This window comes from Drosophila miranda, chromosome XR, assembly GCF_003369915.1.
Source record: "Drosophila miranda strain MSH22 chromosome XR, D.miranda_PacBio2.1, whole genome shotgun sequence".
Lineage (NCBI taxonomy): Eukaryota > Metazoa > Arthropoda > Insecta > Diptera > Drosophilidae > Drosophila > Drosophila miranda.
This window is the reverse complement of record NC_046674.1, coordinates 15,619,305-15,642,221: the sequence shown is the minus strand read 5'-3', so window position 1 is coordinate 15,642,221 and position 22,917 is coordinate 15,619,305. Positions and strand designations below refer to the sequence as shown.

The window sequence follows — 22,917 nt, the reverse complement described above, 5'->3', positions numbered from 1 at the left end:
GCATACGACTGCAAAGGGTATTATGCTTTACAGCATAAAAGGGGATATATGATTTAAACAAACATGATTTCAATTATTTTCTAATTTTAATAATAAATTTGATTCTAAAGCTTCCAAAGAAACAATCGGTTGAAAAGCAAGACTTTTTGCGATTAAATTTTTGTACTTTAAGAAATAATTCCATTAGAAATTACCTGTTGTAGTCCATATGCACTGATGTCTCATTATACTATACTATAAATACTATATCTTATAGTTTTAATTTGTATAATTGTTCGTAAGTAGTTTTTCCTTTCAAACAGCGACAAATTCTATCAAATTTCGATGGAAATCTATACCAATTTCATAACAAAGGGTATCTAATGTTTCGTCTTCCAATACAAGACTTCCTTGCTCGTTTTTTGTGGCTTATTTTTTCATAACAATTTGTTTATAAGTACAAACATAGCCATTGACCTATTGCCACATATATCGTACGAAATGTGTGGCTTGTGTGTGTGTGTGTCTTTGTGTCTGTGTGTATTGTACTTATAGACAAACACGCGCATTGGCCAAATATTTGTGAAGAGGCCCACACATTTCATTATCACTTGCCCCATCATCCCCCATCTTCATCGCCATCGCTATCGCCATATCCATCTCCGATCTCCATCTTAACTCTCCATCTCCATTTGTTGCTTCCAGCTCCCGTGGCGAAGCAATTGAGATGAGATTTGAGCGCACATCAAATGCCTAATGGGTTTTATACTCGTATTTTTTTGTGTCTTGTTCAATTAAAAGCTTAAGACACTCTCCAGCACACTCGTACACATTCGCTTGCCTTCAATTATATGCGTATGGGTGGATTATTAGGTGTTTGTTAGGGGCCACCTCTCTACGAGTCTTTTGTGGGGTTTCTTCACGGATCGCCGGCTCTCTGTCTATATATATATGTGTGTGTGTGTGGTGTCTGGGAAGCACTTGGAGCTGGTCGTGCTGTTATAAATAGCTCAACACTCATTACAGGGCAACACACAACTCGTTAGCACCTAATTGTGATAACTACCGGAGCGTGCAGTGCAAACCTAAGTCAAAACTCCACAAAGGATATTTTTAAAAGTCAAACAAACAATATACAAAAATAAACATGCAGTCCATCAAAGTTTGTGTCCTGGCAGTGTGCGCTTTTGTCCTTGCGGCCTCGGTCAGTGCAGCTCCCTTGGATGACTCGAAACAGGCCACAATTCTTCGCTACGACAACGACAACATTGGCACCGATGGCTACAACTTTGGGTGAGAGTTTTGAGAAGACACTCCATGGATGGAGAACACCTGGAATAGATTTTCTTACATCCCTTTTTCCTCCCTGATTTCAGCTATGAGACCAGCGATGGTGTTACACGCCAGGAGCAGGCTGAGCTGAAGAACGCCGGCACCGATCATGAAGCTCTCAGCGTGCGGGGATCCGTCAGCTGGGTGGCGCCCGATGGCCAGACCTACACCCTCCACTACATTGCCGATGAGAATGGCTTCCAGCCCCAGGGCGACCATCTGCCCCACAATTAAAATGCTAAATGTGGCACATTTTGTGGCCTAAGCTTAAACAGTATTTGTTTTTTTTTTGTAAAATATATAAATATCCTAATAATATGTATGTAATAAGCTCAGTTTTTCACATTCACAAAAGTTTTCCGATTTACTTTTGAATACACATAAATTGGGGCTCCCGTTTTCGCATTCCACAAGATTTATTCGTTTTCAAAACGAAGAAATTTTCGTTGAATAAAATGCCGTTTACTTTTCATTTCGTAAACGGCATTTTATACAACGAAACGAACCTTAATTGCAAAAGGAAAAAAATAGACGACTTATTGATGCATTAACATAAACTTGATACCTATATCATTGTAATTTAACTTTAGCTTTTTTCAAATTTGGCTCGAAAAAAATTGGCCAGGGCAACAACATTTTTCGTTTTGGTGCAAAAAGCAAAAATATGTGAAAACTGGAGAACCTTTAAACGAAAACGAAAAACGGAGCCTGCCTGAACATTAATTTTAAGGTTTTATGACGTCAATGTCAGTGAAGAAACTGGATCAAAGAAGTTCTTAAAATGATCAGCGTTTCTTCAACCCGGATCAATGTGAATGCTATGCAAATCTTAAGATTCGTTTTCTTTTTGTGTGGAATAATATCCATAACATGTTTGGAGCATAATGAAAAGAAAAGTAAGACACAAAAGAAGCTTTGGGCTTCTGTATGGCTTTGATATGTTTCTCCCTATATTCTCCATACGCCCCGTTGGACATAGGCTAGCAGGCATCGTTGTCTCGTCCGGATGACCTTCGTATGGCTGAAATTTGCAAATTTTTGGCACGTTGAAACTTGTTTGGGTTGTTGTTTTCTTTGTAATTAATACATAATTAAAGCCGCGCATATGGAAATATGTGCGAGCGATCTGGCCACGAATGAAAACGAAGTTTCTGAAGGTTAATTTCTGGCGCTGATTTAAATTTCATGCGGTGCTAATGAAATTTGGAAGATGCCAGCCAGAAATACACACACAAAGCACACACCACACAGTCCAACCAACAATCGCATTAATATGCATGAAATAAAAAGTGACAATGATCAAACTAGTTTGGGATAAGCCGATTCCGATGCCGATCCGATCAATCGCTCGTACTGACTTCTGCTTCTTCATTCAATGATGCTGCCGCTGACGTATGTAGTTGCCATGCCCAATTGCGGGTTGAGTATGATCTGCATAAATGTGTGATCAATTTACATATCTATTATCATGGAACTTCTGCTGACCAGCCGCTTACATTTTGCACGCTTTTCCCTTATGCGGCTGCCCGGAATTGTGTGGGTTCGAATGTTCTGCAGGCTGGAATGTTCATCTTTTTACACTATAATTGAAAGTTTTTTTTGAATTCCTTATCAGGGGTACACCCTCCTACCGAAGAAAATTTCAAATTCTTTACACAAGTGTAAGGTGTTCTTGATAAAAGGATACCTAACTTTCTTCATTATTATTATATAAAATATAATATAGTATATATTATATTAATCTCTTGAATGCAGATGCCCTCTCGCCCACTGAGAATGGAGACCAAAAGCACAGCTTGGCTTGCATTTACCCCAAGTATTCAGCTCTCTTGGTAGATCAAATCTATTATGTTTGGTACGTGTTTGACTAGTTCCGCTGCCGCATATTAAATAATAGCAACATATTTATCTCTATAAAAGAGCAGACCTAGCCATAGTTGAGTATCATTCGAGAACCGAAGACCAAACAGCAAACAACCAACAATCACCATGAAGTTCCTCATTGTCTTCGTTGCCCTCTTCGCCGTGGCCCTTGCCGCTCCTGCCGATGATGTGACCGTCCTCCGCCAGGTTTCCGAAGTCGGACCCGAGAGCTTCAGCAACGCGTAAGTTATTCAAGAAGTTCAGCATCAAGGATCGACTCTAATCTTTACCTATTTGGATAGCTACGAGACCAGTGATGGAACATCCGTCCAGTCCGAGGGACAGCTGAAGAACATTGGAGCCGAGAACGAAGGCATCGTCTCCAGTGGCTCGTACAAGTTTGTGGCCGATGATGGACAGACCTACACCGTCAACTGGGTTGCCGATGAGAACGGTTTCCAGCCCTCCGGCGCTCATCTGCCAGTTGCTTAAGTTAATCCACAGAAGTCAACTTTGATTCAATCCCCTGTTAATATCCCCAAAAAATATCCCAAAAGCGATCTAGTCTTCTCGATCCAGTTCGAAAGGATGAAAGTCCAAGTCAATTGTTGAATATTAAAGAAAATAATGAGTACCTAACATATGATTATATTCAATTTCAATGTACAACAAGGTTGGTGGTGGGATCGATTCAGAACAGCTAAACATAAGGCACTCCTTCAGGCTCTCAGCCCATTGCAGCCTCTTCCAAGCGGAAGTTATTGCAATATGGGAAGCTCTGAACCGCCTTCAAGTATTTACCTTCGTGGCAAATCGAAATAACATCAAAAGAGACAGCAGAGCTGCGATCAAATCGCTCAATGCGGCAGACTGCCGCAAATCTCTTTACAAGAAGGCTCAGCAATTTTCTATCAGCCTTCTTTGGGTTCCGGGTGACCAGGACATTGAAAGTAGGACATAGCAGACGTGCTGCCCAGATCTCCAAGACATAGAGGACATTCGTATGTCCATGGCCATATGTAGGTTTATCATTAAAGAGCGAAATATTTGGCAGCTTGTGCCACAATGTCGAATAAGTCGGCCAAAATGTCGGCACCTCTGAGCTCTGCAAGCTGGGCAGAAAAAGGTGCAGCAAGTCGTACGATCCCTCAAAAGACATTACGCAAATTGGCACCCACGCAAACAGGCTGGGAGCCCCATGTAATGATTTTTTCCGGAGCTGTAGAGACGAGGAAGAGGAGGAGACGGTGGAACAGCTGTTCTGCTCCTGTACAGCTCTCAGCACAAGGCTACAACACTTGGGGTTGCCCTTCATAACTTTCAGAAAAGTCTTACAAATGAATTGGCTAGGCACTTTTCGCAGAGCATTGTCTGACAACGAATTTCTAGTTTAGATATCCAGACCCAAAAGCAAAGAATCTTATTTATTGATAACCGTATTGTTTATTGAACCACGTCAAGGCACGTTTTCTGTTTTTGCGGGAAAAATGTTTCTAAAAGAAAAACTTATGATTTGAGCGGCAAGCTTAAGTTCCGTGGTTCCTGGACCTTGAACGCTTTTTACACGACACTTAGCTCACACTATCTTTTGGTCTATAAGGTTTTCTGATATCGCATACGGGCATATCCCGATATATGTATCGCGATATGGCTCTAAAAGTATGTAGCGCTAAAGCCACTAAAGCTCTTACAAAAATCACGGAGTGTTACTAAATAATGTTATTTAACTTTCACAAAAAAAAAAACAAAAAAAAAAAAAAAAACAAAAAAAAAAACAAAGAGTCTGCTTAGTAATTCTTTTGGTTCTGTTATAGGCTGTTTTTTTTAAAGTGCAAATTGGTTTATAATTATGAGGCACAGACCTCTAAATAACCACCTTCTTTTTAAACTGAATCAGATTTTGTATACATGTATATTGAATTCAATTTAAAACAGTGCCCTGGCAGCACAACAGCAGCGGACCATCTGCCTCAAAGTCATGGCGGGAAATGGTTTTATGCAAACATAGTATATCAGACTAGACTATTAACGACTCAGCCCTAACCCAAAACCAATATCACATTTTTTACATTATGCTTTGGACATGTTTAACCAGTTCGGCAGCGATTTGAATAATCGCAAAGAGCTTGCGAACTATAAAAGGGTTCGAGCAGCCATCAGTTGGTACCATTCGTCGCAATCTGTTCGAGAACCGCAGACCAAAACCACCAACAACCAACAATCAACATGAAGTTCCTCATTGTCTTCGTTGCCCTCTTCGCCGTGGCCCTTGCCGCTCCTGCCAATGATGTGACCATCGTCCGCTCTGAGTCGGATGTTGGACCCGAAAACTTCAGCTATGCGTAAGTCCTTAATACAAATCAACATCAAGGATCAGCTCTAACTATGACTCAATTTGGATAGATACGAGACCAGCGACGGAACTTCCGCCAAGCAATCGGGTCTCCTGAAGAACGTCGGCACCGAGCAGGAGGCCCTCGCAGTCCAGGGCTCCTTCAAGTTCGTCGCTGATGATGGCGTCACCTACGAGATCACCTACGTCGCTGATGAGAACGGTTTCCAGCCCTCGGGCGCTCATCTGCCCGTGGCGCCTGAGGTTTAAGTTGAGTTGCTTCCATCGCAAGCAGCTTTAAAGCCATCCAAGTCCCTTGTTACCTTCCACAAAAACTTCCTCAACCCCGATTTTCGAATCCTTATTTTAAAGGAAAGAAAACTAAGCAAAAGACCCACATTTTTTTTTTTGAATTTGTTGAATAATAAAGAAAACTGAGTACCTAAACTTAACAGAATGGTTATTTTTAATCAATTGGAAATCTAGAAAAGGAATAGATCTGTATAAAATATAGATCAGTTATTTGATCAAAACTATTTATATTGCACTATGATAAATTGATGTTGAAGCTACTAAATAATAGTACGAGTGTCGTGGCGAAAGAAGTGAGTTTCAGAACGTCTGAGAACGGTCGGGTGATTGACTACTAATTGATTTTAATACTAAATAAAATACATGAACATCTATTCAGTCTTTCGATGATAATATGAGAAATGACAATGGCAGAAACACAATGCACGACGAGCAATAGCAAAAGCTAACATAAAAAACTGTCGACTAGAGAACACCCTTGTTTCTAAAGTTCTTAGTTATAATCTTCTATTGGTGGATTTATGTATGAGATATCCTAAGTGGGGTATTTATTTAATAGAATATGTACACATTATACAGAGATGATGACATAGAATGGAGAGGCTTGTAAAGAGCATTTGTTACATATACTCTCTCTAGCCGATTGCACCCTGATGATGGGTATGAAATGTGTTAATCTGTAATTAAAATGTGTTTTATTGAATTTTTTTTCATTATTCTTGATTCGCTTTCTTTTGTTTTTATTACTATTCGTACGAGTATTTTGCATTTTTTGCCGATGAGGACATTATCTAGAAGTTCTGACGATCCGCCGCCGCCGTATAAAAGGGCCCGAGCAATCGATCAACAGCTCAGTAAAGTGCAGCTAAGTGTGAAGTGTGACTGAAAATGCTTTCCCATTCTACGTGTCTAATTTTATTGCTGACTGCAGGTGTCTGCCTGGCCCTCCCAGCCGGAGACGATGCCCAGGCGGAAACCCTGAAGCTGGAGAGCGAGAACAATGGCGTGGACAAGTATTCCTTCTCGTGGGTATAGCTACATGGGAGGTGTGTTTGAGTCAATCAGCTTATTGTGGACTTTCTTTAATGGACTTTAGCTACGAGACCAGCAATGGCATCTCACGGACTGAGGAGGGCGTTGTAAAGCCCGGCGCCACCGAGGAAGATGGCGCGATCTCTGTGACGGGCACCACCAGCTGGTCGGCCCCTGATGGCAAGAAATACGAGATTAGCTTCACGGCCGACGAGACTGGCTATCATCCAAAGTTCCGACTGGTGGCCTAGGATTAGGACTTGCTGTAGCCATCGCTAGTTTAAGCTGAATAAAGCGAGCATTCCCAAAAACCCAAAAATAATTTTTTCCATCGGTTTTAGCTGGGAGAGTATCAAAGCTTAAACAACAGAATCCACACGATTTTAAATATCTTTGGCTCTTCTCTGACGTCATTGGGACTACTTTGTGCGAAGCTTTGTTACAGATTTATTGAAAGTTAAAAAAAAATACTAGGCAAATAAAAAAAGTGTTTGTAAATTTAAATAATGAAATATTTATGTGTTTCGATTCTTTTCAAGTTTACTTTTCAGCATAGCATATATTAAAACTTCGTATTAGGCTCTTAAACGACCAAACTCCAAGCAAAAATGAATACCCAAAACCAGACACATCACATTAACATTGACTTTGCCGATTATGTTTTGGACTCGGACATGTTTGACTTGTTCGACCGCCGCACTTTGAATAATCGCGAAGAGCTTGCGAACTATAAAAGGGTTCGAGCAGCCATCAGTTGGTACCATTCGTCGCAATCTGTTCGAGAACCGCAGACCAAAACCACCAACAACCAACAATCAACATGAAGTTCCTCATTGTCTTCGTTGCCCTCTTCGCCGTGGCCCTTGCCGCTCCTGCCAATGATGTGACCATCGTCCGCTCTGAGTCGGATGTTGGACCCGAAAACTTCAGCTATGCGTAAGTCCTTAATACAAATCAACATCAAGGATCAGCTCTAACTATGACTCAATTTGGATAGATACGAGACCAGCGACGGAACTTCCGCCAAGCAATCGGGTCTCGTGAAGAACGTCGGCACCGAGCAGGAGGCCCTCGCAGTCCAGGGCTCCTTCAAGTTCGTCGCTGATGATGGCGTCACCTACGAGATCAACTACGTCGCTGATGAGAACGGTTTCCAGCCCTCGGGCGCTCATCTGCCCGTGGCGCCTGAGGTTTAAGTTGAGTTGCTTCCATCGCAAGCAGCTTGAACGCCATCGAGTCCCTTGTTACTTTCCCCAGACCGATTTCCCAAACCTTTTATTCAAAAGGAAAAGGATCTTAGTCAAAAGCCCTAGTTTGTTAAATATTAAAGAAAAATGAGTACATAAACAAAATTTGTTTCGCAATTACACTTCCTTCAGAAACTATATAAAATAGTGTGGCACCACGGATGAAATATTACAGATAGATAATGTCTATATGGGTTTGGCTTTTAAAGCTGATCAACTATATTGAAAGTCAGATGCAATCTATACATATAACGAGGGGGAACGTTGTGAGTCGCAGCTACGGCCGCGATACCCGATACTTAGTCAGTATGGCTCCTCTCCACATTGCACAACGAAGAGTGTTTCAGAGAGACACGGAAAATGAGTAAGCACGTGGACGGTTTTACGTAGCCACTGCAAAGTTATTTGTTTATTCTGGCTATATTAATAATGCGATCTGATCTAGATATAGAATAAATATAAAATAATAATATAGAAGAATCTGTGGATGCCACAGATTTGCGTTCTTTGTGGGGGCGGGGCGAAATTTTGAATCTTACAGGCGATCTTATAGATCTTATAGATCTCTGAGAAAAGAAAAAGGTGGAGGGACAGACGGACAGATAGACATGGCTTGATGCTGATCAAGAAGATACACTACTGGTCAATATAATAAGTACATATGTATCTTGCTAATTTTTTATGGAATAGCTCGAATTTTTTTGAATATATGAATGCCAATTGCTTATTTTTGGAAAGGTTACAGTCTTGTCAAATGTTTAAATACAAAATTTAAGTGAGAAACAGTCTTTATTTAATTTCATGAATACATTTTGTATATACTATACGGGTTCGGAAACGCTTCCTTCTGGGCGTTACACACGTCCACTTTCCCCACAAATTTAATATATCCAATCTTATATACAAAATATATATGTATACTCAAAATTAATATTTTCCGTGTATTCAGCTCTATTCGTAGATCAAATCTATTATATTTGGTACATGTTTGACTAGTTCCGCTGCTGCATATTAAATAATAGCGACATATTTATCTCTATAAAAGAGTAGACCTAGCCATAGTTGAGTATCATTCGAGAACCGAAGACCAAACAGCAAACAACCAACAATCACCATGAAGTTCCTCATTGTCTTCGTTGCCCTCTTCGCCGTGGCCCTTGCCGCTCCTGCCGATGATGTGACCGTCCTCCGCCAGGTTTCCGAAGTCGGACCCGAGAGCTTCAGCAACGCGTAAGTTATTCAAGAAGTTCAGCATCAAGGATCGACTCTAATCTTTACCTATTTGGATAGCTACGAGACCAGTGATGGAACATCCGTCCAGTCCGAGGGACAGCTGAAGAACATTGGAGCCGAGAACGAAGGCATCGTCTCCAGTGGCTCGTACAAGTTTGTGGCCGATGATGGACAGACCTACACCGTCAACTGGGTTGCCGATGAGAACGGTTTCCAGCCCTCCGGCGCTCATCTGCCAGTTGCTTAAGTTAATCCACAGAAGTCAACTTTGATTCAATCCCCTGTTAAAATCCCCAAAAAATATCCCAAAAGCGATCTAGTCTTCTCGATCCAGTTCGAAAGGATGAAAGTCCAAGTCAATTGTTGAATTTAAAAAAAAAAATAATGAGTACCTAACATATGATTATATTCAATTTCAATGTACAACAAGGTTGGTGGAGGGATCGACTCAGAACAACTAAGCATAAGGCACTCCTTCAGGCTCTCAGCCCATTGCAGCCTCTTCCAAGCGGAAGTTGTTGCAATATGGGAAGCTCTGAACAGCCTTCAAGCAGTTACCTTCGTGGCAAATCGAAATAACATATAAAGCGACAGCCAAACTATTGATACTGATTGATGCTGATCAAGAATATATACTTACTATACGGGGTCGGAAACGCTTCCTTCTGGGGTTACGCACGTCCACTTTCCCCACAAATTTAATATACCATTTTGAGTATCTTGTATAAAACTGCTCTGTTGGTTTGTAGCTCACATAAAAACACGAAAAGCCCCGCACCGATTGATCTGAAATTTCAGTCTCAGAAAAGCCGCGGCAAGGGCAGTAGCTCCACGTTTATACCCGGTACTCAGTCAGTATAAATATATGTAATCTTATCTTACGTAATCGCCGGAATTGGTATCAGAGCCGATGTATTGCGATGTCTGCCGCAAGCTGTCTCTCTCTGTTTGATTTTTGCTATCGCTGGGGGCTCTCTCTTTGAATTTAGCTGCCACTTGTCATGAGAGATGCGAAAAGAATACAGAGAAAGAGAGGAGCCACGACCGCTAAATATGTTCTAATGCTAATGAATTATGAGTTCTAATGAATTGTTTTATTCCAATTTTAAAATATTCCATCTGTTTCCATTTTTTCTCTACTGTTTCTTATTCCTCTACAACTGTCTCTCTCTCGCACTTCTCACAATAACAGCTATCTCACTCCCTTCCGACAGAGGCGCATACATCATGATTAAGAGTGAGAGAGAGATAGAAGGAAAGAGGGAGAATGGGTAGTCGCGTGGAAGGAGTAGTGTAGCCGCTCTAAATCGTTTTGTTCATTTTGGCTATAATAATGAACTGATCCAGATCCAATCTGCTAGATATGGCCATTCTTTTTGATTCCTCGTTTGCGCTTTTCTCGTCTTCAGAAATGTATATGTACAGATATGTACAGCCACAGATTTTCGCCTTTTGTGGGCCTGCGTGGCCAAATTTTTAAACAAACTTGAATCAGTGTGAGTTTGTTTCGAAAGTTTGTTTCTCCAGACGGACAGACTAAGCATCCGGGGTAATGCATCTAGAGGTGTATTGGGAGACGGATATGGTCGGAATTCGGCTTTGGCGAGAACGGGAGAAGATCAACTGAAGATGTTAAACATTGTATACCCACAAGTATTGGATCCTCATTTCTTATCAGTGCAGCCACAATATGCGCCACAGCGAAACGTGACTGGGTACAGCTAGTATACTAGTATACATACAAATAGCAAATAGCGAACCTCAAGGACCCAAAAAGAAGATCGTTGTAGGGAAAATTCGTAATATAGAAATCGTAAAAACATTTGTTTGCCTTAAAATAATTCTTTTTTTTTTGCGTTTGATTTTTGCACTTTATCTTCGCAACAAAAAATTCGTCATAGGGAGATTGAAAGCGTACATATGTATGTGCATTTGAGTTACGGGCATAGAAAAAAATCGTACCAAAGAAATATTCGCTATAAGAAAATTCGTGATATCAATACGTACTGAAATTGAACGAAATCGCAGTGCTCCTGAAATAAATTCGCTAAAAAGGAAACTCCGTTGTACGAAAGTTCGTAAAAGTTCGACTGTATATGGAGCCAATAATTACACCGGTGAAACGCATACCCAATTTGGTGCATCAGTTTGAGTTGAGAGTAATAGTTGCATTAAATCAGGTAATAACACATTTATGATTACTCAAAAGTTAGCGCTTAATATTATTACAAACTATGTAATATTTTATCAGGGCCTTTTTATGCGCTTCACAAGGTCGCAGCTAAGCAAGCCTTTTTTTTCCATTATTCATGAATTTTTGTGTGGCACTGAGTGTGTTTGAGTAATCAATCGCACTCTCTTTCTCCCTTTCTCTCTCCCACACCCATTCCCTCTCTTCCACACACATGCTCTCTCTCACACACACTCTCTCAAATAAGTTTTCTCTCTCTCTCCCCCACGTACTATCTCTTCACTCACTGACTTACTCTGTTTCCCTTATTCAAAAAGTGTTGCCTGCTTCCAGGCTGTGCAACTAATATGAATGTGCCAATCGAATGACTTAGGAAACAAACTTTATTTTTTGTATGGCATACTTTTGGGCGTAATGCTAGCGAGACTAATTGACTCGTGCCAGCTCGTGCCTTATGCAAATTATTTATTTATGCTCTCACTCTGAAAAGCAACAGTTATTGCAATTAATATGCAAATTTGTGCACACATCATCAGTCATTGCCAAACTTGATAGCAATATTTCAATTACAATTGGCTGCCAGCATCCGGCAGAGGACACGCTGGCCGCTGATTGCGATCGCGGGTCGATAATATGCACCCTGAAGTGCAAACACCTTCCTCATTGCATTCAGATTTGCTCATCCATCAGATTGCGTGGCTGCCCATTGATTGACACCTACAGGTTAGCCGACAAGTGGCCGAGAGTCGTTTAATTAACAGCAAACAGTCAATCGATATGATTGCTGTGGCTGGACCCACAATCTACAACCTACAATCGTTCCGTTTTGTAGGTGTCAAGCAATAAATATTTTATCAGCCATTTTATAAAATGGCACATGCACAATGGGAAATTAGCCAAAAATGTCTCGATAGAACCACATATTGGTCGATGATTGACGATACCTCAAAACCCAGAGGCGTAGTTCAAGAGCAGAGGGGAGAACAAGTGAAAAATCTGTTAATACAGAAACGCAGTAGCATTATCCATTTGTTCTGGGAATCGAAGAATCAGTCGAACAAACAGAGCACTAAATAAATATACATATGTATACATTTATGTATGTATGTATATATATATCTTAAGAAGCTCAACACACTCTGACTACGCGCATGATTAGATCAAACGGAACAGAATATTAGTGACTATTGAATGCCTTTCATTTGATGTTTAAGAGTACATACATATAATGAGCCAAAACTCATCGCGAGAACTAAGGAAGTTGATATATAAATTTGCCTCTAACTAATTTGTAAACTATTTCATTGCCTTTGCTTGGGGTCCCGTCCCCGCTGATGCAAATAATATTCTTGAAATAAATGACAAATGATTTAAATAAACGCATAAATAATCATCCAGTGTGCATGATATTATATACGAGTATAAGCACAGGCTTGGATGATGTTTCGAGAGGCTTGATGCGGTTGTTGCTGTTGCTGTTCTCGCCTTTGCTACCAGATTGGTATGGCAGACGCAGACGCAGACGCACACTTACATATACATATACAGAGCCAGCTGAGCGAGACAACAGGCAGGGGCAGTGGCAGACGAGCGTCTACGTCCGCTTCTAATGTTTTATAATGTTTAACTAATATTATCAACATTGTCAATTCGCTGCCGAACATCGTGGGGTGTGTTCCATTCTGTGACGCTTGCTCCGAAACGAAAAATCTCGTGAGAAACGCGTCGTTATCCGTTTGAAATTCAAATACTTATACTCATATATAAATGCCCAATTATTTATTGTTTTTTTTTTTCGCTTGATCAAAAGAAGTCGATAATTGTATACTAAAGAGGCGTGAAAATAAAATAAGTTTGTGTCTAATTTAAATACAAATCGAAATCGACCATCGAAATGAATCTTAAATCAGTGGCCATCGTTTGTGCTGTAAGTGAAAGTGATACGAGTTTTTTTTTTAAATTATTTAAACGCATCCATTTTAAGCTTCTGCTGGCGCTGTGTCTGAGCCATGTCCTGGCCGCCGTGACCACCGTGCGTCCTTACAAGTTTGGCTTCACCATCGACGAGCAGCAGCATCGGGCAGAGCAGAGAGGTGAGTGACAGACAGCTGGGCTAATGACGCTAATTAAACCATTAGCATATCTTGACTACTGTGCGTTCACTTATTGACACCAAAACCGAAATATGTAAATAGAGATGCGTCATCGTCGTCCCAGTGGTCGTTAGAGGCAGCTGGTGGCAGATGCAGATGCAGGAATGCAGCCAGTCGCTGCAAGTGCAACAGCATTAGCCAAAAAAAGGCAATAACTTTTGACTTTTGTACCGAGTGGTTTGTGCAATGCCACACAATACACGTTTCGTTTGCTGCCTCAGCTGCTGCTGCAGGGGCGCTGCACCTAAGCGACAGGTCACCAGCAATTGAAATACTCGCGACAGTCAACAGTCAACAGTCACCGTCACCGTCAGCACTGGACGGTCTCGTCCCGGGGACGGTCAGCAATTAGCGGATGTCTGGCAGAAGACCATTCCATTGTCTATATGGCATGGTCGTTATGATTTTTATTTTTATGCTGAATCGGTAATAAAGTTTTCAGAAAAACGAAAACAAAACTCGAACCATTTGCATAACATGTAGCCGTGTCACAGAAGCGTTGCCTTATTTATGGTTTTTCTTTCTTTAGTTAATGCTAATTCACAAAATAAAAAAACGACCGCATTTCAATATTTATAAGTATAATTCTGGCATATAAAATGCCAGAGTTGAGTCCACAATTCGAATTTCGTTCAAATTTCATCGATTATCGACTTGGAGAACTTGTTGTGAATGTTTGCTTGTGTGGGAGATGTGTTTGTTAGTAGTTGTTCCATAACAAACCTCTTTTATCAAACATCAAAAATGATATCATATATTTTCTATTACACCGTTTTTCGAGCATACTTTAAGGCGTGAGCCCCTTGAATAAATCTGAATATTAAGTTAAATTCGATATCAGTATGCAGATGACACTTATTTTTATTGCCGAAATAAAAACTTTGTTCATTTATATTGATTTGAATTTAATGGAAACTAATTATTCGGCTAAATTCAATGAGCAATTCGAACGGCAATCTATTAGAACAAAAGAATAATTATTTTTCCATCTAACTGAAATCGATCGTGACAAATGCGAAAGTGACACGATGCCATATCCGAAATATAAAACAAACAAGCGAAAGCCAATTGATTAAAGCCGTTCAAACGTGTTAGCAAGTACGGGTTAAAGCCAGAACCAGAGCCAAAGCCAAAGCCAAAGCCAAAGCCGAAACCAGTTTAAGCCCCAAAGGCCACAGAGGCCAAAAACTCGGAATCTTAAACCAATCGAGTGGGTGGCTAGCCAGGATGCATGATTTGCAGTCACACCTCTTTTGGAGAAGATGTACTACATATGTATGTAGTATAATCGAGCCACGCTAAAAATCTTGAAGAATGCTGCTCAGCATAAGATCTATTCATGCGTAGGCAGGTGCCGAAGGGTTAGGGGCGACGAGTCGCCGGATTTAAAACCAGCTCACAAATTATGAGCGTCATTATCGATACAGTTTATTAGATCTTAATCTTTATGGGCCTGTCGGGGCAGGTTGGTTATGAGAAGAATTCAAATACACGGATCGCTGCCAAATTCGCTTTCATATTCGAAGCGAACATAAAAGAATGTATATGAATCTCAGCTAATCTCGTTTCCCGATTCGCAGATGAACGAGGCATTGTCATGGGCGAGTTTGGGTTCATCACCGCCGATGGTATTTATCATGTGACGGTCTATGCCACCGACGAAGAGGGCAAGTTTCGCATCTTGTCGATGAAGAGTTATCCCTATGCAGGACCCATCGCACCCAGTGAGTATCCACATTTTACGTAAACGGATATCTGCCGCCTACATTGCCACATCTCTTTCCAGAGACCGTAGCTGCCATCGCCACCAGCACACCAAGAGCCCCGCAGCCGTCAGCTTTGCCCAAGTACAACTTCAACACGGAGGCCTGCTCGGGGTGCTTCCTGAAGAAGTCGCCAGCGTCGGGCAGTCCCAAAACTGAGATTCGCACGCTCTCACAGCCGCTGGCACCGTCTTCGTCCGCCTTTCCGCTGGCTTCCGGACCCGAAGGTAAGCTAACGCCCAGTCGGCTGCAAACGGGCTCGCAGGACTATGGACTCAATGTCCAGCTGCCATTCCGACAGTCCATTGCCCAAACCATTGAGGTGGCATCGCGACAGGGTCAGAGCCACAGTCACAGTCCAGCACCAACACAGCACAACACGAACACAAACACAAACACGAATAGCAACACCAATTCCTACACTAACACATACACCAGCACCTATGCACCCACAACGAATCCAGGGCCACTCAAAAAGCGGATAGAAAGTGGTCTCGACTTGGCCATGACCACATACACCACATCCAAGGCCGCCGTCACGGGTCACGTGATCAGTCAGATGCAGAACTCGAAAACTCCCAGCAGCAACACAAAAGTAGACTACGATGTGGGCATCTTCAGAACGGGTGAAAAGGTTTCATCGTCACCATCGAATGCCTTCAACTATGCCACGACGGCAGCGGCAACCTTTGCCCCGTTGAACATCAAACTGGATGCGGATGCTGTGAAGCAGGCCAGTGCATTCGTTGCCGGCATTAAGGCTCCCCTGTCCTTGGCTGATCAGACAATTGTCCCGCCAGCCCCAATACCCGCAAATCAGGTGAAAATCTTTGCCGCCGCTCCAACCAGCGAGAAGAGTTCCCCATTCACTTCCGCTGTTAGCCACTCGAATGTGCCGCTGGCCAGTAATGTTGTGCACCAGACGCATCCGGCCGCGTTCCCCATCCCGGCTGCGGCTCATCCTGCTGGTGGACAGAGAGACGGGTTGGGAGCACAACCCTCAGCACTATTCCCACATTCCGCACCGACACAGACCACACAACAACAATTGCACACAGGAACAACATACACACTGGGCCCACACCAGAGATATCCCTTAAGTAAGCCAAAGCATTGGGAATTACCATTACGACAGTCTGAATCCCACTATCCTGGGAAAGTGGGTCCTACACCGATCTGGCCCCATATATCTGAGATACAGCCTTCCGAAGATTTGGATGTGCAAATCATTCGAATATTTGTTTTTTCTGCACGCTATATCTCAGCTATACGGCAGCCGATCTGGGCGCGGCACGCCTCTCCGTGATCGGGAGAGTCCTGCCAACCAACTGCAATCGGAAAAAAGGACATCCATTCTCTCACGATTTTCGCAAAAAATCATGATGTTACATCATTAAATTTGCAAAAAATCGGCCTCATTTTCGTAGTCGAGATTTTGGTGCCGAACGACAGTCTGGGTCCCCACGATCCTGGGAAAGTGGGTCCTGCTCCGATCTGGCGCCATATATCTGAGATATAGCCTTCCGAATGGTTGGATGTGCAAATCATTCGAATATTTGTTTTTTCTGTACGCTATATCTCAGCTATACGGCAGCCGATCTGGGCGCGGCACGCCTCTCCGTGATCGGGAGATTCCTGCCAATCGACTGCCATAGGAAAAAAGGACATCCATTTTGTCACGATTTTTGCAAAATATCATGTTCAAATTTACAAAGATTCTTTTCAAAACTGGTTGAATTAATTTTTATTTAAATTTTCTGATGATTTCTGATGTATGCATAGAGTAGAGTGATGGGGAAATTTGGTTCAAAGACCTCATTGCACAGTGGCGCTAAAGTAACGTTTATTTTATTGCGATTATTTTTGGAACCAAGCATTTACGTTACATGCATTTTACATGGAGGTTTGTTTCCTTACTAAAAATTTCCCATTTATCAGATATACCAACGCAGACCGGACTTTCTGGAGCAGGCGCTGTTCGACCAACCGGAAATGCTTTCCGTAAGTCCATGAGGGTGAAAGGAGACCAAATCCTTTAAAGACAATATATATTTTCTCTTCAAATCCGTAGCAACGAAGATTGGTGGAAACCCTGCCGTTGAAGGCGGAAGCTCTGCTGGAAGCCTTCCTCAAGGAAATGCAGGTAATGGAGGCGTATCTGGTTCACGACTGGGTGGCGCATCAGGTGCCGCATTCCCTCAGGGAAATGCAGGAAATGGAGGTGTATCTGGTACACCACAGAGTGCAGCATCAGGTGGAAGCTTCCCGAGTGGATCTCCGTCATTTGGAGGAGTACCTGGAGGCGCTGTGACGACTGCAAGTCGCCCAGCTGGATCAGCAGCTGCCGGTGCAGTAACAGGTGGAAGCTTACCAGGAGGATCCTTTCCACATGGGGGTTCTTCAAGTGGTAGTGGGGCTGCAGGAGCAGTATACCGTGGAAGCGGACCAGGTGGAAGCGGTTCTGCTGCCAGTGCATCGGGTGAAGTGGGAGATCTGTACAAATTCAAGTACATTCTGGATTACAACGGGCACGAGGAAAAGGGCAGTCGGAATGGCGACAAAGAGGGAAATTACTTTGCCATCGGCGAGGATGCCGTGCGACGGACCGTCGAGTACATAGCGAACGAGTTTGGCTTCCAGCCGCACATCAGTTGGCAGAAACTGGATGACAAGAACGTGCTGCCAGAGGGTAACAGCCTGAAGCACTACGAGTTCAAGTGGTTCAAGGAAGCGCAGTGAACTTTCCAGTGATACCAGGAATTAGTCCGATTTCGAGTGTAGATTCTTGTCCCACTTGCTGTAAATAACAATTTGATGATTTTCGAATATACACAGAGATTAACAAATAAGAACGGATACCGTTTTGAATTGGGTTTTATTTTGGTTGAAAGTTTTTGCCTTAAGTTAACTAAATTCTTAGAGGGTTTCGGTGTGTGGGCGTTGCTGATGTTTTTTAATTCTTGAGGGGATTACATTCAGAATTTAAAAATTGTATACATCTAGATCGATGGCGTTAAGATCGCCTTGTGGTATTTCTTGTATGGATTTGCTGCATTTGCATTGGCATTTGCATTTGAATTTAGTAATTCACACACATTGAAATGGTTACACACATACATATTTCATATTTGTAGGTAATGTTATAGTTAAACGTGGACTTAGGGTTTAAAAAGATTTATTTTTTTACACACAAATATACTATATACTTATATATACTGTATGTATATGCGTATAGTATGTGTAGATTTTCGATTAATAGTATGTTATTTATTTAAATATTCGGTTCGTATATTATTTGGTATTCAAAAAAAATTATGTAAGAGTTTAACTGTACAATCAACTATCACAGTCAACCATCTCGAAAGGATAAGCGATAAGGAAAAACCTAAGGATGTCTCTTATACGACACTTCGTATGCCCCCCAAAGCCGGGGTGTGGGCACCGAAACTGAATGCATGAACCATTTGAAACACACATATAAACTACTTTTTATTGCTAAACATTATTACACTTATGTAGATTTTGCATAAAAAAAAAAAAAAAAAAAAATGTTTTGCATATGGCAAATATTTATGTATATATATATTTATTTACATATCGTAAATTGAAGCGAATATGTGGGAAACTTCTATAACTAGACATTCACTGTGGGTTTGTGGGCCTGTGGGCTTGTTTGGTGCTACATTCTACGAGTAGTTCTGAATCTGCTCTGGTTTCTGGATCGTAGTCCTCTAATCGTATTTCTATTTACACTTCTTCACAGAGAAAATGCTAACAACAATTGAGAACAATATAGAATTATTCAAGTGGAAACTTGAGGATTCTATTCTATATAGGAGAAAGAGTTTTCCAATAACTTTTTTGCTTGGCTTTCTTTTTCGTTTGGTTGTTTATTCTGTTACACTAAAAACACTAAAAACACTGAGAAGTTTGGGTTTTGTTTTACGCTTTGCAGACTGCAGGTTTTGTTTGATAACTACGGGTTACGTTACTCCTAATTCTTATCGTCTCTCCATCGTACGTACGTATACGAGGATTGGTATTGGAGCAGCAACTACGAAAAAAAAAAACACATCTATTCTAATCACTCACTCTCATGCACTCACACACCACACCACACTCTTCGAATTTTTTGTCTCATTCGCGCACACATAAAATACTCTGTTTGGGGTCTTATTTTTGGGGGTTGGTTTTGCTGGTTGGTTCCATTCGCTAAAGTTCTAAGAATAAAATCCGCTCAAATATTCGAGTTTCTTGCGTTTCGTTTGGATTCATTTTCTGGTGGTTCTGGTTACAAGTTCTGGTTGCATTTACAGTAAAAATGTGGCCTGCTCGCCGCTCTTCATGTCCAGATAATCGTAGAGGGCCCGCTCGTTGGCGCCATAATTCCCAGGATGGGCAGGATGTCCGTGATGAGCCGGATGACCGGGATACGGCGGCATGTTGTCCAGACTGACGGCAGTGCCTGCGGCGGGAGTGGCCGCCGGCGGCGATGGTCCTGCGCCCATCGTCAGCCCGAACTTCTCCAGGTGACATCATTTGAGCAGCGTCGGCAGGCTGCTGTTCATCAGGCGGTTGCCCACGACCAGGGAATTGAGCGTCGAGCTGCCGCCACCCACCCCGACGCCCACGCCCACGCCCACGCCCACACCCATGCCGGCCACACTGAGACCCCCGATGGCCCCGAACCCGGCACTGGTATGGGCCGGGGCCGCCGTCAAGGTGGCCGTGGCTATATTCAGATTATTGCTTACACTGGTCGCACCCCCGGCTCCACCGCTGCTGGAGACATGCGAGGAGCCATTGAGGTTGCTGTTGCTGCCGGCGCTGCCGAAGCCACTCATCAAACTGCTCACGCCACCGCCCCCGTTGCCACTGCTGGTGCTGCTGGATGTGGAGCCCAAGCCGCCTGTCGCCGTCCCCGATCCGACTATGCCGCCGACGCCTGTTGCTGCAGTGCCGCCGCCAATGCCTGTGGCACTGGCGATGGCGTTGCTCTCATATTAGAAGGCGCCACCGGACGATGATGGTCATGCGTAGTGGGGATAGCTGCTCAGATGCGGCGCCACATGAGAAGGCGTCACATGGCTCATCGAGTGCGGCTGATATAGATTCGTGGCCGGACTGCCCCAGTTGCCCCACGAGGCAGCCGACGGGAAGATGGAAGCTATACAGAAAAAGCAAAAAAAAATGTAAGTTGAATTGGGATACGGCTTGGGATTTGAGAATCCCCTTCGAGTATAGAGATGCTTACCCGATGACGAGGTCATGCCATGGTGGGGACTCATGAACGAGCTGAGCTTGGCGCTGTGATGATATGGTGTCATGAACAAGTCGCTCTGATACTTGTAGGTGGGATCGCTGGCCGCAGGCTGCGTGGCAGCTGCCAGGCCTTGGAAATCGAATTTGTACGCATACCGCTTGCCGTGCACCTTGGTCATGATGTTCTTGTCGTAATAATATCTGCAAAGAGGTAGGAATGGGGGATGAATCTATGTTAGTATTTGCCAAGCAACCCTCCGAGTCAGCAGCTGATCGGAATGTGGGAAAAACAAACAAAAGCCAAGTCCATGGACATGGTCATGGTCGCCCCCCACAGATGGACAATAAATAATTACAAAATAATGCTCGCTTTATGCGTTTTAAGTTAATTTGCTGACATTAAGCGATTTTAGTGCCGCTCCCCAGACACTCTATCTATCTCTATCTCTCCCTCTATCTCTCTCGGCAATTAAATGGCAACGCCTTGTGCACAAGCTCAAATAGAAATTTCTGCTTTCTGACGGGGGGAATACGAGAACATATATTGTGTGGGCGTCCAAGAAATAGCAACGAAATTTGTTTGCATTCGAGGGGTTGGCTGTGATTTCTTTTCATTAAGTTGGCAATCCATTATAAACCATGGCTGATGGCAAGGTTTCAGGCACATTAAAGCTCATTTGAAAGGACATTTCGCACATCCTTTTGTTCATTTGCTGCTGCGCTTTAAAATGTCCGCAACTTCCGCTGCAGCGAAGAGGAAAAAAAGATCAGGCAAATAAATTACAAAGGAGCGCAGTGGCAAACATTTCAATGCATCAATGCAAATTGGCATAATGCGTGCAGTTCTGCTCGTTCGCTTTTTGTCTCTGTCTCTGCTCTGGGCATAAATTATGCCAATTACGTCCATAAATTAAAACCATTAAAAACAAAAGCTGGGCGAAAAATGCAGGAAAAAATCGAAAAAGGAGAGAAAATGCCACTGCGACGGCGACTGCTCTTTGCACAAACAATCAAAGCCAATCAATAGACTGGTGACAGGGACAAAGGCGCACAATCAAGGAGGAGGGAGAGAGAGGGAGAGCAGTGGCAGAGGCAGAGACAGAGATAAAGGACAAGTAAAGGAAGAAAAAGGATTAAAGTAAACCCATTTCGAGGATTGGCCACACAAAAGGGCAGCTGGCTGTGAATAAACATGTCAAATGAAGCATTAAAGCACTTGTCCTTGTTGTCTAGCTCTTTCTCAGTGTGTGTGTGTGTGGGTGTTAATTTACACACCCATCCATCCACATATGTATGTACATGTGTACACTCACAGCCATGCATCCACCCACACACACACTCACACGCACACGTAGCAAACTTTGCTGCGCTCGCATTTCTGTGTAAACATGAAAGCCAACGATGATGATGTCTCTCGCTCGTGTTCAATTGTTCAATTGAGTTGAAATGTGCAAAAGGAACAGACATGTTGAGGCTTCCTGCACATCACATCAAAAAGGATTCTCTGGCAAGGATTTCTCGCCTTTTTACATCTTTATTTACATGTGTGTGGGAGAGCGTGTTGCAAATTGGCTGCCAGGATTTTTCCACTCGAATTCGCATCATTGGCCCTCGTTGGCCGTTTGATTGCAAGTGACAGTTTCAAGGAGCTGGCCTAAAAGGGTTCGCCTCTCCCCGGTGTTCTCGCTGTCCTGCCCAGGGATTAGGCCAACTATACTTTTACTCTTGGGGCCATGTTTGCTCAACAAATTGACCGTTGCACAAATAGTTGTTGGTGCATATGCTGCTGTCATCTGTTCGTAACAGAATTTAGGAAAGAAAATAAAAAAACTGAACGTAGAAATAGGGAATGCGAAATCGAATTAGAGGGTTCGGCAATTGGATTTTCATTTTATTGGATTTTTGATTACATTCCCGAGCAATTTATGATTGAATCTCTGCCTAGAACCAAGGCACGCCCACACAATCAAGTGGGCTAAACGATGGTCAGCTTTTGGATTGCGCCATGCTTTCTTTATTTACTTATTGTACGAGTATATATGGTTTATTTTTTGGTTATTTTTCTGGATATTTTGTCATCAAAGAGGCTAATCATTGACGGGACAAATCATTTACTGATGAGCCGAGCAGCAAATTGCACACATGCTCGCATTTTGATGATGCGAATGCCACAGATATCGACTAATTAGGGAGCACTTGAGTGCACAGGGGCAGAAAC

The 22,917-nt window shown here is 42.7% G+C and overlaps 8 protein-coding genes across 11 annotated transcripts in view; 7 read left to right on the top strand and 1 right to left on the bottom strand.

The window, feature by feature from the left end:
- The first annotated feature begins 1,008 nt into the window (after nucleotides 1-1,008).
- LOC108150828 (endocuticle structural protein SgAbd-6) lies at nucleotides 1,009-1,630 on the top strand. The gene is made up of 2 exons (XM_017279136.2): nucleotides 1,009-1,272; nucleotides 1,356-1,630. Exons 1-2 carry the CDS (start codon nucleotides 1,127-1,129, stop codon nucleotides 1,543-1,545), a joined length of 336 nt encoding a protein of 111 aa, XP_017134625.1. The 5' UTR covers nucleotides 1,009-1,126; the 3' UTR covers nucleotides 1,546-1,630.
- A 1,615-nt stretch (nucleotides 1,631-3,245) lies between these two features.
- Nucleotides 3,246-3,810, top strand: LOC108150808 (larval cuticle protein 65Ag1-like). The gene is made up of 2 exons (XM_017279112.2): nucleotides 3,246-3,416; nucleotides 3,477-3,810. The coding sequence occupies exons 1-2, from the start codon at nucleotides 3,301-3,303 to the stop codon at nucleotides 3,664-3,666; spliced, it is 306 nt and encodes a 101-aa protein (XP_017134601.1). The 5' UTR covers nucleotides 3,246-3,300; the 3' UTR covers nucleotides 3,667-3,810.
- A 1,521-nt stretch (nucleotides 3,811-5,331) lies between these two features.
- Nucleotides 5,332-5,958, top strand: LOC108150800 (larval cuticle protein 65Ag1-like). The gene is made up of 2 exons (XM_017279104.2): nucleotides 5,332-5,516; nucleotides 5,578-5,958. The coding sequence occupies exons 1-2, from the start codon at nucleotides 5,401-5,403 to the stop codon at nucleotides 5,774-5,776; spliced, it is 315 nt and encodes a 104-aa protein (XP_017134593.1). The 5' UTR covers nucleotides 5,332-5,400; the 3' UTR covers nucleotides 5,777-5,958.
- Nucleotides 5,959-6,666: 708 nt separating this feature from the next.
- Nucleotides 6,667-7,169, top strand: LOC108150797 (endocuticle structural protein SgAbd-6). Its single transcript, XM_017279101.2, has 2 exons — nucleotides 6,667-6,843; nucleotides 6,915-7,169. Exons 1-2 carry the CDS (start codon nucleotides 6,707-6,709, stop codon nucleotides 7,099-7,101), a joined length of 324 nt encoding a protein of 107 aa, XP_017134590.1. The 5' UTR covers nucleotides 6,667-6,706; the 3' UTR covers nucleotides 7,102-7,169.
- A 433-nt stretch (nucleotides 7,170-7,602) lies between these two features.
- On the top strand, nucleotides 7,603-8,202 carry LOC108165550 (larval cuticle protein 65Ag1-like). The gene is made up of 2 exons (XM_017301626.2): nucleotides 7,603-7,786; nucleotides 7,848-8,202. Exons 1-2 carry the CDS (start codon nucleotides 7,671-7,673, stop codon nucleotides 8,044-8,046), a joined length of 315 nt encoding a protein of 104 aa, XP_017157115.1. The 5' UTR covers nucleotides 7,603-7,670; the 3' UTR covers nucleotides 8,047-8,202.
- A 954-nt stretch (nucleotides 8,203-9,156) lies between these two features.
- Nucleotides 9,157-9,928, top strand: LOC108165552 (larval cuticle protein 65Ag1-like). The gene is made up of 2 exons (XM_017301627.2): nucleotides 9,157-9,327; nucleotides 9,388-9,928. Exons 1-2 carry the CDS (start codon nucleotides 9,212-9,214, stop codon nucleotides 9,575-9,577), a joined length of 306 nt encoding a protein of 101 aa, XP_017157116.1. The 5' UTR covers nucleotides 9,157-9,211; the 3' UTR covers nucleotides 9,578-9,928.
- Nucleotides 9,929-13,170: 3,242 nt separating this feature from the next.
- Nucleotides 13,171-18,286, top strand: LOC108153658 (protein lethal(3)malignant blood neoplasm 1). Its single transcript, XM_017283766.2, has 6 exons — nucleotides 13,171-13,448; nucleotides 13,506-13,614; nucleotides 15,255-15,398; nucleotides 15,461-16,537; nucleotides 17,376-17,438; nucleotides 17,509-18,286. The coding sequence occupies exons 1-6, from the start codon at nucleotides 13,416-13,418 to the stop codon at nucleotides 18,174-18,176; spliced, it is 2,094 nt and encodes a 697-aa protein (XP_017139255.1). The 5' UTR covers nucleotides 13,171-13,415; the 3' UTR covers nucleotides 18,177-18,286.
- A 2,163-nt stretch (nucleotides 18,287-20,449) lies between these two features.
- LOC108153623 (DNA-binding protein D-ETS-3) overlaps nucleotides 20,450-22,917 on the bottom strand; it is a 29,749-nt gene continuing 27,281 nt past the window's right edge. For all 4 annotated transcript variants that reach the window (XM_033387333.1, XM_033387332.1, XM_017283725.2 and 1 more), the window contains 2 exons: nucleotides 20,692-20,900; nucleotides 20,450-20,604 (listed from right to left, as the gene is read on the bottom strand). In XM_033387333.1, coding sequence (XP_033243224.1) covers nucleotides 20,468-20,604; nucleotides 20,692-20,900 — 346 coding nt within the window. In that variant the 3' untranslated portion in view covers nucleotides 20,450-20,467. The remainder of the gene's footprint in view (nucleotides 20,605-20,691; nucleotides 20,901-22,917) is intronic.